This window comes from Pteropus medius, unplaced genomic scaffold (genome assembly GCF_902729225.1).
Source record: "Pteropus medius unplaced genomic scaffold, Ma_sr-lr_union100, whole genome shotgun sequence".
NCBI classification, from domain to species: Eukaryota; Metazoa; Chordata; class Mammalia; order Chiroptera; family Pteropodidae; genus Pteropus; species Pteropus medius.
In genome coordinates this window covers 9464753-9479321 of record NW_024349519.1, presented here as the reverse complement: position 1 = coordinate 9479321, position 14569 = coordinate 9464753, and the positions used below count along the sequence as shown (strand labels likewise).

The 14569-nt window shown below is 35.8% G+C and overlaps 1 protein-coding gene across 1 annotated transcript in view; it reads right to left on the bottom strand.

The window, feature by feature from the left end:
• Nucleotides 1–14569, bottom strand: part of PKP2 (plakophilin 2) — a 77663-nt gene that overhangs the window by 46723 nt on the left and 16371 nt on the right. Inside the window, exon 4 of the mRNA XM_039882329.1 lies at nucleotides 4403–4538. Coding sequence (XP_039738263.1) covers nucleotides 4403–4538 — 136 coding nt within the window. The remainder of the gene's footprint in view (nucleotides 1–4402; nucleotides 4539–14569) is intronic.

Below are 14569 nucleotides of genomic sequence, written 5' to 3'. Positions count from 1 at the left end.
ATCCACAAATTTAAAAAGCTCAGTAAACTCCCAGGTATAAGAAACCTAAGGAAAACTTCACCAAGGCACATTGTGACCAAATTGCTCCAGAAAATCTTAAAAGCAGCTTGGGTGGGTGGTAGTGGAGGGGGTGGGGAAAGCACATTATGTACAGAGGAATAATAAGGATGACAGGAGATTTCTTGTCTGAAACACTGCAAGTGAGAAGACAATGGAGCAACACCTTTCAAGTACAGTAATCAAACCGCTGTCAACCTAGGAATCTATTGCTAATGGAAATATTTTTTGAAAGCAAAAATGAAATTCTTTTTTCAGACATTCAAAAGCTAAAATAATTAATCACCGGTAGACTTTCATTAAAATAAATATTAAAGAAAATTCTTCAGGCAAAGGGGAAGTGATAACAGATGACATCTATACAAAGAAATGATGAGCACCAGATACTCAGATGAAATGAACAAAGTCTTTGAAAGACACAAACTACCAAAGGTCGCTAGGAAGAAACAGCCCAAATAGTCTCATATCAATTAAAGAACTAGAATTTGTACTTAAGAAACTTTTCACAAAGAAAATTTCAGGATGAAATGGCTTCACTGGTGAATTCTACCAAACATTTAAGGAAGAAACAATATCAATTCTAATCAAACGCTTTCAGAAAATTGAAGAGACCACTTTGCTATTTATTCTATGAGGCTAGTATTATCCTCAATCTAAAACCAAAGACATTATAAGAAAAAAAAAGCTGTTGACCAGCTTTTTTAATCCTTTATAAATGCTGCTGTATAAATTCTTAACAAAATTTTAGCAAATCTAATTTAAAAATAAAAAAGGGACAGAACCTTATAACCAAGAGAGTTTTATCCCAGAAATGGAATAACATTTAAAAATCAATTATTACCAAAATTAAAGTAAAAACCATGGAAATATTTCAACAGATACATAAAAAGCATTGGATAAAATCCAACAGCCATCTCTGAGTAATAAATAAATAAATAAATAAAAGTAAACTCTATTAAATTGGGGATAAAACAGAAGTTATTTAACTCAATATGGTGATTTATGAAAAATCTATGCCACAGAAAACATCACATTCAATGGTGAAAAGCTTTCAGCTTTTCCTTTAAGATCAGGAACAAGACAAGAATGCCCAATCTTGCCACTTTTATTTGACACTGTATTGGAAGTCCCAGCCAGAGCATAAGTCTAGAAAAAATAATAAGAAGCATCCAAATTCGAAAGGAAGAAGTAAAACCTAAACAAACAAACCAAACAAAACCAAAATCCTACATACAGAGAAGGGGCTGGTGATTGCCAGAGGTGAGGTTGGGGGATAGGTGAAATGGGCGAAGGCAGTCAAAAAGTACAAATTTCCAGTTATAAAATTAATGTACAGCATGGTGACCACAGTTAGTAATACTGTACTGTATAGTTGGAAGTAGCTAAAAGAGTAATCTCAAAAGTTCTCATCACAATAAAAAAAATTTGTAACTATACATGGTGATGGATGGTAACTAAACTCACTTCGATGATATCATTTCACAACATATACACATATAGAATCATTATGTTTTATACCTGAAATCAATACAATGTTATATGTCAATTATATCTCGATTTAAAAAAAGGGAGGAAAAGCGGTGTTAAAAAATACTAAAATCTAAAAAAATTCCCTTTCTTAATAGCCCACAAAATTCCTTTAGGTTAAATTCCTCAAAAATAAACAAATAAACAAACCAACAAACCTAGAGGTAGCATCGTACTTAATCGTGAAAGACTGAATGCCTTTTCCTTAAGATCAGGAACAATACATGTCCACTCTCACTTCTTTCTAACATTGTTTACTGGGGGAGGGTCTAATCAGTAGAAAAAGAAAAAAGAAATAATGAAATTTAAGCCATCCAGATTGGAAAGGAAGAAACAAAATTGTATTTGTAGATTCATCAAATTTTCTACATAGAAGGTCATGCCATTTGCAAATAAAAAAAGTGAATTTAGTAATTGTAGACTTAATATAGACTTAATATAAATCTACAGTAATCAAGACGGTGTGGTATTTGCATAAAAACAGACAAACTGATCCATGGAAAAGAATAGGTAACCCAGAAATAGACTTACACATATGTGATCAATTCTTTGTCAACAAAGGTGCAAGAACAATTAAGTACTAAAAGGATAATCTTTTCAATAAATAGTGCCTGAACAATTGAATATACATATATATTTTTAAAAGAAACTTCTACCACATCTCGCAATATATATAAAAATTAACCCTAAATGTACCATAGACCAACTAAAAAATCTAAGACTTAGAAAACTTCTAGAAGAGAATATAGGAGATTATCTCTGTGACCTTAGAATACAGAAAGATTCTTTGAATGTGCCATGAAAAGCAGGATCCATAAAGGAAAAAAATTGATAAATTAGACTTAATTGAAATTATAAACTATTAAGAGAATGAAAAGACAAAATGCAACTGGGAGAAAATATTTCCATATTGCATATCTGAAAAATGATTTATATCCAGAATATATAAAGAATTATCAAAATTCAATAATAAGAAAACTAAAGACTCCACCTAAAAATGGAGAAAAGGTTTGAACACACATTTTACCAAAGAAGATGTATGGATGGCAAATAAGCACATGAAAAAATGTTCAACACTATTAGTCATTAGAGAAATGCAGATTAAAACCACGATGAGATACTGCCACAAATTTATACCAACTATATCAAGTACTGGGATGTAGAAGAAGTGGAACTCTAATACATTGCTGTGGGGAATGTATAATGGCACAGTTACTTTGTAAAACAGTTTGGCAATTTCCTAAAAAGCCAAACATTCACCTACCATGTCATCCAGGCTTTCCATTCCTAGGTATTTACCCAAGATAAATGAAAACATGTGTTGTACACATATGTTCACAGCAGCTTTATTTGTAATAGCCAAAGCTCAAATGAGCATTAACAGGTAAATGGATAAACAAAATGTGTACCCATATAATGAAATACTACTCAGCTACACACACACACACACACACACACACACACCTTTTGATACATACAACATGAACGAAACTCAAAAGATATAAGGTGAGTAAAAAGAACCAGGACCAAAAAAAAAAAAAGTGCTATACTGATTCCACTTATGTAAAATTCTAGAAAATCCAAAACAATCTATAGTAACAGAAAGCAGATCATTGATTGCCTGGAGTCTGGAAGTGGGCAGGGGAAGAGTGGGATGTATGGATTACAGAGAGGCAAAAGGAAATTTTGGAAGTAATTGATATGCTCATTATCTTGATTGTGCTAATGGTTCCACGGTGTCCAAACATATGTCAAAACTTTGTCAAATTGTACCTTAATAAAGCAGTTAAAAAATGAAAAAAAAAACCAAAAACTGGTACATTTATATAACAGAAATCTATGCAGCAGCTTAAAAAATGAAGTAGGGCTAATATATATTGAAGATTTCCAAGATACAATAATAATTGAAAACAAAATACAGAGTACTATAAGTAATCTGCCACCATTTGTGATTTTGTTTTAAACAAAAAAGGATACTCAATCAACCCATCCAATAATTGTTTATACATGCATAGAGTATCTCTTCAAAGATACTCAAAAACTGATGAGAGGGAGAGAGGAAGAGAGGGTGGGAAGGAATGAAGGAGGGAGAAAGAGAGAGGGAGAGGTAGAAGGAGAGGAAGAAAGAAAGGGAGAGGAGGAGGGAGGGAAGGAAAAAGGGAGGGGGAGAGAGAGAGAAAGAGAAATTAAAGAGGGAGGGAGCAGAGAGAGAATGGGAGAGTAATAGACAAAGAGGGAGATGAGAGTAGGCTGAGTTTGGAGTGAAAGAAACTCACTTTTCACTGCACACCTTTTGAACTATGATCCCCGCCCCCATAAATGTACCACTTTTTAAAACGAACATAAAATTGACTTCCTTTGTGGGCATCTGTCCTATGGGAACACTTGTGGAAATGCCAAAAGATATATGTAAAAAGCTGTCCACTGAAAGATTGATATGTTAATAAAATTATTTAATGAAAACAAAAATTAGAAAGTACAGATTGTTAACAACTGTTTCTGGGGATGGCTCCAAGGGGGAAGTTAGAGAGACATAGAAGAGGGACGTTTGTGTGGCAACCTACTTTCTAAATTTCTGAATTGCAAGAAATTTTTTTGGCAATGAGTGTATATTTCCTTTTAAATTAAAAAGTCTCAAAGTTTTTTATTTTTATTTTATTTAATCAATTTATTTTTAAAATTGAGCTATAATTGTAATTGACATATAAATCAATGAAAATGTTTAAAAATTTAAGTAAATTCTTGGTTTCAGTTTGCAGGGCCACCACAATAGATGAGAGAGTGTGCTAGTTTTGCACCAGACTTAAGTGATACTCACCCTTTTCCGTGCTTCAGATTTCTGGAAGCACTCATGCTGTATGAAAGTAGCTGCAGCAGAAATCCTGGCTGGTGGCGTGTGGTCTGCATCAAGCATACTCACTGCCCGCTCCAGAGTCATCTCCACGTCTGCATTCCTAGACAAACAGTCATAGTTTCAGCAAAATTCCAAATCTTCTCCCTCCTGCCTACCAACCTAACCCACTGGAGATGACTCAGCAATATCAGGAAGCACCTAGAGTATCTGAGACTTGGCTCTTCTTCAGCCAAGAGAAACGTCAGCACCTGAGATCAGAAGGTATAGGAAGCTGGTAACAGGAAATACGCCAGCTCCGATCAGATCAGCATCGGAAGATGTCATTCAATTAAGAAGAATTATAACATACACCAAAGAAAAAAATGAACTCTGTTTAAGATAATTATATCTTAAAAAGTGACTTTAAAAGCACAATAAGACTTTACATGGAATTTAAAAGAAATCTGGTTACAGAAATTTAAAAAAACTATTGCTACTCTGGTAATGTAACACCTATAGAGAGAAAACACTTTTCCTCAATAATCATTAGATTTTTCTCAAAGCTGCTCAGAAATTATTTCACCTGAAAATAAGTTTTTAAGAAAACGATTCTAAAAATGTTCTTGTTTAATGAATTTAACAGTATGTATACAGTAAGAGCACCAGGAAAACTGAGTTTGTTTTGTTAAAATAAGTCATGCTGGTGCGACAAAATCCATCAGGAATTATAAAAGCAATTACAAGTATGCTTTTTCTTTAAAAAAAAAATATATTCTGTTATTATTTGTTTGCCACTGTAATGACATTGAGTTTATGTCTAGCTAGTAGCATATCTTTGTTCTTTACTAATTACAAGTATTTACAGTGGTGATAAAATCTGATGCAGTTTGACATAGAGAAGATGATTTATAGAGGACAAGTAACATTGCTTCTTGTAAAAACCAATAACTCCCCAATGCCTCATAGAAGGATACTGTTTTCTCCCTTATTTCTGCCTGGAGAGTGACTAGATTAGGAAGTTTATTATCAATGCAGTCCCTGCTTCCTTAAGTACTGCCTCAGAGAAACTGCTCAGGAGGATAACATCTCAGAATTGTGGTTAACACATGCCTTGAAGACGGTAACCCAGGTCCCTTCTTTGGCTTCAAAGTAGGTTATGCCTGATTCACTCCAGGTAAGAGACACCAAAGACACCCTAAGGGGTGTTTTCCAGTAACTGCCAAGCAAGCACAGTGAGTAAACTCTCTCTTAAATCAGGCTAACCCACGATATATGCGCATGTGTACAGATGTGAGTATGCATAGTGTTGTGAATGGTGCATTTGTGTTTGAGTGAATGTGGCGCAAGTGAGGGGATAAGAGAAACGAGCCTCATGACTAAAAACTAATACTCACTGCTTCTGAAACGCATGTTCAAACACAGAAGTGTTACCTCATGAGTATAAGAGTATTAAAAATGAAGCAGAAAACAGTTCTGGCATTCACACTGAGGATTATATAATGATCTCATATTTTAAAATATTGTGCCTCAGGAATCAATTTAATTGGTAAAAAAAAATGCAAGCTATTATCATTAAAACAAAAATGAGTCATTTTTATTTAATATTAACAAACCTTTTAAAAGAGATGGAAATGTTTTAAATGCATGAACTCCAATGCCTTTATAGAGAAGCAAACTTTAACAGTCTCAATTTTAACAGCAATTTTAAGTCTTTACCATCTAAGACTAGAGATTTTAACTGATATCAGATCACTCATAAGAACAGCCTTCTGTTTAATGCAACTTTTAAAAAAAAAGATTTAGCCACTAATCTACTTCATAAGTCATAAATGACTCAGGAAGGTTTGAATTTCCCAAGTCTCTAACACCCACAAATAGTTTCATTACTCAAATCTTTATTTTCCGAAAGGTAATTCACAAAGAAGCTCTGCATTAACTCCTAGCTAATCCAAAGTCATTTTACTTTATCATTAAAAACAATTCCCAAACTGAATGAAGACTTCCTCAACAGAAGGTTTGCTGGAGCTGTCAGGATGTCAATTTTCTATTTTGTTACTGTCTGTGAAGTCCAGTTCTGAAACAGAGTATGTTCTCACCCCAGTCTGGCTCCATCTCCTACCATTCTCAATACCCTCTCTCCTACCTCCTCTGCTGATGACCCCATCTTCCAGTCACACTTGACTTTTAATCATTCTCTAAACAATGTGTGCCTCCTCACAAGCCACTCTCTCTGATTTTTCTAGAAAGTCCATCCTTCTACCTAATTCTTATCTATTCTTCGAGACTCAGTTCAAATATCCTCATTTCTGTGAAACATTTCCTGTGCCCCTATCCCCAGGTAGAGCTACTCCTTTCCTTCTCTATTCTCCTACAGCACTCCCCACTCCATTCTTTTCTCCCTCTCTTTTTCTCTTTTTCCCTCCTGCCTTCCCACTTCCCGTCTTCTCTTCCCACTCACTCATACAACACTTCTTGAAGGCTGCATAAATGTGGCTTGGGAACGGGCTTGGGGAGGGGAGAATCAGGAAGAGCAGTTATTATCCTTAAACATACTCTCCAGAAGTGAGTCTTTTCAACAATTTAGTTAATATGTTAAAATGATGCCAATTTAAATGAAAAATGTAGAAGGAAGCACTGTAAAATAGCCTTGGTCAGAATATGAGATATTACATACAGCAATAAATAACAAATGGTACTTTTTTATGTGTGCAATCTCTCAACAACCAGCATTCCTGCCAGCCAACAACATAGCCCTTCTGCAGGCTGATTCCCAGGTATTAGAATAAAGCTACACCTCTGAAGGCCACGAGCATGGGAAAATGAATGGAAAGCTCCTGCGTGTTGCCACAGCTGCTTAGGAAATGCAAATTCCCCTACCTCACAAAGATTTTAAGTGTGATGAAAGCACTGCTTTGGAAAGATGACTTTGGAGTGGTTATGTGTTTCTAGAGACAGTCTGAGAGTAAAAGAGTCTCAGCAGAAGCAATAAAGCCTTGAACGGGGCTGTTAATGGAAAGAAAGATAAAGTCGAAAGAGACCTGAAGAATCAAAGAACTAAAGAAGTTGGTAATTAAGGAGATGTGGAGGGAAGTTAATATGATACCTTTTCTGCTCTATGCCATTCTATGTCACACACTTGACTGATGATCCCCTAGAGATCCAGTCTCTCTCCTTAATCTCCTTAGCACATCTCTTGTTTGTCCTGAGTTCCTATATACACTAGTGTGTACCACACAACCTAGCACTTGATGGTGTGTCTTACTTTTTTTTTCACTCGTCCTCTCTAGACTTTTACATATCCCACTCAATTCTTCTCTCTTATGGTGCTTACTGCAGTGCTGGGTACACTGGAGGAAACAAATATTCATTTGCTGAACTACCAGTAGCCCATAGGTATAGAAATTATAGGTTCAGAAAACTGATCTAGAATTTTTTACTTGGTGATTTCCTGAACCTTTTTCATCAGTCTGATTTAGAACAGGTGTTAACTGTTTCTCTTCTACTCCCATGTCTCGGTTTTCAGCTGCATTAGTAGTAACTGTCTGACCAGTCATTCTTCTTTTGGAAAGGAAGATCCATTGTTTAATATCTTATGTCATTAGATGGGTTTATAGTTTTATCTAGCTACTCTACAGAGATGTTCCACAAATATGAAAGAACACTTCTTTACAGGTGAGACTTTCTCTATACATCAAAAAAATAGATTCCAAAAATAGGGGCTGGACAGATTTGAAATGTGAGACAACACAAGGCAAGAGAGAACAGTTTCAGAAGTAGGACTCTCGGGAGACAGCCTAAGGAACTGAAATGAGCCAAGGGGCACACCAAAGGAGGGGAGTCAGGTATAGACGCCACCTTGATCATTTATTGTCCTCATTATAGGAAATACCTCTGACTTTCCTTTTCACAGAGAGTAAATTTTTCAAGAAGAGTTCATTTCTAGTTTCTAGGATGGCAACTTTAAGAATCACTGAGAATGGGTTTCTTGTCATTTATTTTAAATTTCTCGACCTAAAGTATTCCGTCTATTCTTTGAGATATAATTATTCTAATAAAATTTACCCTACCCATTAAAAAATAACCTGAAATAGTATGATTAATATTTCTAGAATTTGAACAGCAAAAGAACCTAGATGGTAAAAAGTAAAGAGTTTATATTTCATTTCTTCCTTCTTTAATCCTTTCATTCTTTCACCATTCATTTTCACAGTGACTATTATGGACCTACTTCTGTTTTAGGGTGCTGAGAATATAAAGATGATAAGACACATTCACAAGAAGTTCAAAGTCTAGACAGAGAGCAGATAAGTAAATGAATAACCACAGTATATTATTCAGTGGAGACACCCACCCCGTGCAGCTAACTGGGGCATCTAAACTAGATTGAGAGGGGAGTGTTCAGGGAAAAGGTGGAATCTGAGCTAAGCCAGGCAAAACCAGAGCTACTGGGGGAAAAGCGATAGATACGTAAATAGATGAATGGATGGGAGGAAAGGAGGGAGGAAGAAAGAAAATATATGAATGAATATCTTCCATTAAGAGAAATAAAGAAGTTCCGAGTGGTTTGAGTGTTTATATGGTTGTATGTTTGGGGATGGTGGTGATGAAGGGTGGAGATTAGAAAGAGAAGACACTGGTGATAACCAGGGGTGAAAACGTGGGCCTTGTAGGGTATGTTAAAAAGCAGGAAAACTTGGTGGAATTATGAAAAGGTTACAAGCTGGAGAGAGAAATAATCAGATTTGAGAAAGTCATTCTAAGAGTCCTAGAGAAGGGTTCTGAGCAAGTAGAACCAGAGGCAGAGAGACTTATGCAATAGAGATGGAAAGAAGAATACAACTTTAAGACCTATTAAAGAGATAAAAAATATGGCTTGGTGATAATGTGACTGTAGAGGGAGAAAATAAGAATGACCACCAGGTTTGTAAATGGTGAATTTAGTATGAAGTGATGGTTAGGAGCAGAGGGCAGGAAGTTAGTTATGGACATACTGAGTTTAGAATGTCCAAGAGGTTTTTAGAAATACATACAGATCGAAGATTGAATTAAACATGGTGGCGTGAGAGATGTCCCCAGATCTCTCCCCTTGAAACAACAATAAACTGAACACCGAAAACTTAACAAAAAACACACAAACTGCACACCAGCACGTCTGAGCATGCGATCTGTACTTAAGAGCTACCACAGGTCAGAACCCCGATTGATGGGTGGTGGACTGGAAGAAACAAAGAAGCTGCCTCTCTCAGCTGGAGCTCCCTGTAGGAAGAGGGGGAGGGGAGAAAGAGTGGTGAGTTCCCTGAGCAGCCCTGCCTGAGAGTGCTGTGAGTTCCACAGGGATGGTGGCAGTGCCCAATCATCAGGGCAGAAGGCAGAGAAACAAGGAATGCAGAAAAGCGGGGACAGCAGAGAAACAACAGTTGATTTTTACCAGTCGTGGCTGCAAAACTGAGGCTGAGCAGCAGCCTCCAACTCCCAACCTAGAGGGCCCATCTCCCCATACCCTCCAAGACTGAACACCGTGGAGCCCCAGGGGAATCTGAGCAAATGTTACCAAAACTGTCACTAACACCGACAGGAACTGAGATTGAGGGTAGTGAGCATGATTAAACATCTATAAGGAAAAAAAAGGCAATATTAACACTTTATATAAAGCAGAGGTCAAAGAGGCTTAGACACTACCTATTGGAAACCAAAAGAAAAACACCTTATTTGCAACAGGCTAGAAACCATTATATAATAAATCTTTCTGGGAAGAAAAAAAAAGCAGAATATACTTCCATTAATGCCCAGGTGGAGAAATAGTCCATTAAACACCATGAACAACCAAGGTGACAAGGCAGCTCAGAAAGAAAGAGAAAAATTTCCAGAAAATAAGCTTACAGACATAAAAATATGCGACTTAAATGACAGAGAATTCAGAATGGTACTTCTGAAAAAACTCAGTGAGATCCGAAATGAATCATATCAACAATTTCAGGAATTGGAAAAACAATTAGATGAGCAGAATGAGTTCTTTAGCAAGGGGATTGACACCCTCGAAAAGAAACGAATAGACCTCCTGGAGATAAAGAAGACACTGCAAGAGTTGAAAAATGAAATAGCAAGTTTGGGAAATAGAGTCGACCAAATGGAGGAAAGGATCAGTGATACTGAAGACAGAAATCTAGAAATATATCAGAAGGAAGAAGAGAGAAACCGAAGAATGAAAAATAATGAAAGAGAAATACAAGAACTAGCTGATACTATCAGGAGAGGAAACATAAGAATAATGGGAATTGTTGGAGAGAAGGAAAAGGAGCATTTTCAGACAAATAGTTGAGAATTTCCCAAATCTAAGGAATGAGCTGGAACTTGGAATTCAAGAAGTCAATAGAATACCTAATTATCTCAACCCAAAAAGGCCTTCACCAAGACACATCGTATCAAAATTATCAAAAACCAACGACAAAGACAGAATTCTCAGGGCAGCCAGGAAAAATAAGATGGTAACTTATAAAGGGAAACCCGTTAGAGTATTGTCGGACTTCTCAGCACAAACCTTACAAGCCAGAAAGGAATGGAATCAAATATTCAAACAATTAAATGAAAGGAACTACCAGCCAAGAATAACGTATGCAGCTAAGCTCTCCTTTAGATATGAAGGAGAAATAAAGACCTTTCCAGACATACAAAAATTGAGGGAATTCTCCACTACAAGGCCTGCGCTACAGGAAATTCTGAAAGAGGTCAGCTCACCTAAAAAAAAATGACAAAAAAAGCCATGCATAATTAGGAGTAAGGTGACTAGCAGGCTGATAAAAGCAGAGGAGTGCAAGCCTTACTAGGAACAGGGCATTATAAGCTTAAAATAAGAAGAGATTTGCTATAGCAAGATAGTAATGAACGTTCAGCTTACATAGGGACAAACTGAGACAACAATGACTGAAAAGGGGAGGATTCAAAGATCCATATTCACAAAGGGGAACTGAGATAAGGCACACGCAGAAGAAAAGGGATGACTGTATATATACAACCATCCTTTTCATATTCATAATAATAACCATAGGTCAAAGATTTAGAACTGAAGTATATAACATAAAACAAGAAGGACCAGAGAGAAAACCTACAAAAACCAACCAAAATAAAGAAAACAAACACAAGGACAAGGAAGAAATGGGAGCACCGAGCTACCAGAAAGCAAAAGATAAAATGGCTATAAGAAGACTTCATATTTCAATAATCACCCTAAATGTAAATGGACTGAACTCACCAATAAAAAGGCGCAGAGTTGCAGATTGGATCAAAAAACAAAACCCAACCATATGCTGCCTCCAGGAGACACATCTCGGTTCCAAACACAAATATAGGCTCAAAATGAAAGTGTGGAAAATGATATTTCAAGCAAATGGCATTCAGAGAAAAGCGGGAGTAGCAGTACTAATATCGGACGAAATAGACTTCAAAATCAAAAAGGTAAAGAAAGATACTGAGGGCCACTTCATAATGATAAAGGGAATCATGCACCAAGAAGACATAACACTTATTAATATCTATGTTCCCAATCACGGAGCCCCAAAATATGTAAAGCAATTACTAATAGAACTAAAGGGAGAAACAGACCAAAACACTATCATAGTAGGGGACCTAAATACGCCACTGTCAGATATGGACAGATCATCCAAACAGAAAATCAGGAAATAACATCCTTAAATGATACATTAGACCAATTGGGCATAATTGAAATTCACAGAGCTTTCCATCCCAAAACAGCTGCTCATACATTCTTCTCTAGTCTACATGGAACATTCTTAAGAATCGACCACATACTGAGACACAGAGATAGCCTCAACAAATATAAGAGGGTTGAAATCATACCAACCATATTGTCTGATCATAATGCTCTGAAACTAGAGATCAACTGCAAAAAGAAAGTGGAAAGAACCACAAATAAATGGAGATTAAACAACATACTACTGAAGAATAACTAGGTCGGAGAAGAAATAAAAAGGGAGATCAAGAGATACATAGAATGATGATGATAGTACAACATATCAAAATCTTTGGGACATGGCAAAAGCGATCATAAAAGGAAAGTTCAAAACATTACAGGCCTACCTCCAAAAACAAGAACAAGCCCAAATAAACAACCTAACGCTTCACCTTAAAAAACTAGAAAAGGAAGAACAAATGAAGCCTAAAGTCAGCAGAAGGGAAGAAATCATCAAAATTAGAACAGAAATAAATTAAATTAAAAACAAAAAACAATAGAAAAAATAAATGCAACAAAGAGCTGGTTCTTTGAGAAGGTTAATAAAATTGACAACTCCCTGGCTAGACTCACTAAAGAAAAAAGAGAAAGGGTACAAATAAACAAAATCAGGGATGAAAAAGGGGAAATTATGACAGACACTGCAGAAATACAACGGATCATATAAAAATACAATGAAAAAGTATATAACACCAAATTTAATAACCTAGAAGAAATGGACCAATACTTAGAAAAATACAACCTTCCTGGACTGAATCAAGATCTGGAAAATCTAAATAGACCGATCAACTGTATGGAAATTGAAACAATCATTGAAAACCTAACAAAAAGTAAAACTCCAGGACTAGATGGCTTTACCAGTGCATTCTATCAAACATTCAAAGAAGATTTAATACCTATTCTCCTCAAACTCTTCCAAAAAATCGAACAAGAGGCAATACTTCCCAACTCATTTTATGAGGCCAATATTACCTTGATACCAAAACCTAGTAAAGATAACACAAAAAAAGAAAACTACAGCTAATATCTCTCATGAACACAGATGCAAAAATCCTAAAGAAGATACTAGCAAACCGAATACAGTAGCATATTCAAAAGATTATACACCACAAACAACTGGGGCACAAAGATGGTTCAACATACGCAAATCAATTAATGTGATACACCACATAAACAAATTAAAAAATAAGAATCATATGATCCTATCAATAAATGCAGAAAAAGCCTTCGATAAGACACAGCACCCATTTATGATCAAAACACTTAACAAAATCGGTATAGAAGAAAAGTATCTTAACATAATAAAGGCCATATATGACAAGCCCTCAGCCAAAATTATACTTAATGGCAAAAAACTAAAAATCTTCCCTCTAAGATCAGGAACAAGGCAAGGCTGTCCACTATCACCACTCTTATTCAATATAACACTGGAGGTCCTAGTGAGTGCAAGAGAAAGATATAAAAAGAAACATATAAAAGGCATCCGAATAGGAAATGAAGAAGTCAGAATGTTACTATTTGCGGATGACATGACTCTCTACATAGAAAACCCTAAAAACTCAGTGAGGACACTATAAGAAACAATAAGCAAATACAGTAAAGTCTCTGGATACAAAATCAACATTCAAAAATCCATAGCGTTCCTATACTCTAATAACAAAGTGTCAGAAAAAGAAGTGGAAAAAGAATTCCTTTCGCTATTGCAACAAAAATAATTAAATACCTAGGAATAAATCTAACGAAAATGTGAAGGACTTATATTATGAAAACAACAAGACCTTATTAAAAGAAACCGAAGAAGATACAAAGAAATGGAAAGATATTCCGTGTTCTTAGATTGGAAGAATCAACATAGTTAAAATAATCATATTACCTAAAGCATTATACGGATTTAATGCAAACCACATCAAAATGCCATAGGCATTTTTTAAAGAAATAGAACAAAAAATCATCAGATTTATATAGAAGCACAAAAGACCTTGAACTGCCAAAGCGACCCTGAAAAAAAAGAACGAGGCTGGAGGCATCACTCTGTCCTACTTCAAATTATACTATAAAGCAACAGTAATCAAAATGCCATGGTACTGGCAGAAAAATATACACATGGACCAGTGAAACAGAATTGAAAGTCCAGAAGTAAATCCATATTTATATGGACAAATAATTTGTGACAAAAATGCCAAAAACATACAGTGGAAAAAGAAAAGCCTCTTCAATAAGTGGTGCTGGGAAAACTGGAAAGTCACCTGCAAAAGAATGAAACTAGACTGTTGTCTAGCACCACACACCAAAATTAACTCAAAATGGATTAAGGACCTAAATATAATATCCGAAACAATAAAATGCATAGAAGCAAACATAGGAATTAAACTCAAGGACCTTGGGCTTAAAGAAGATTTTATGAA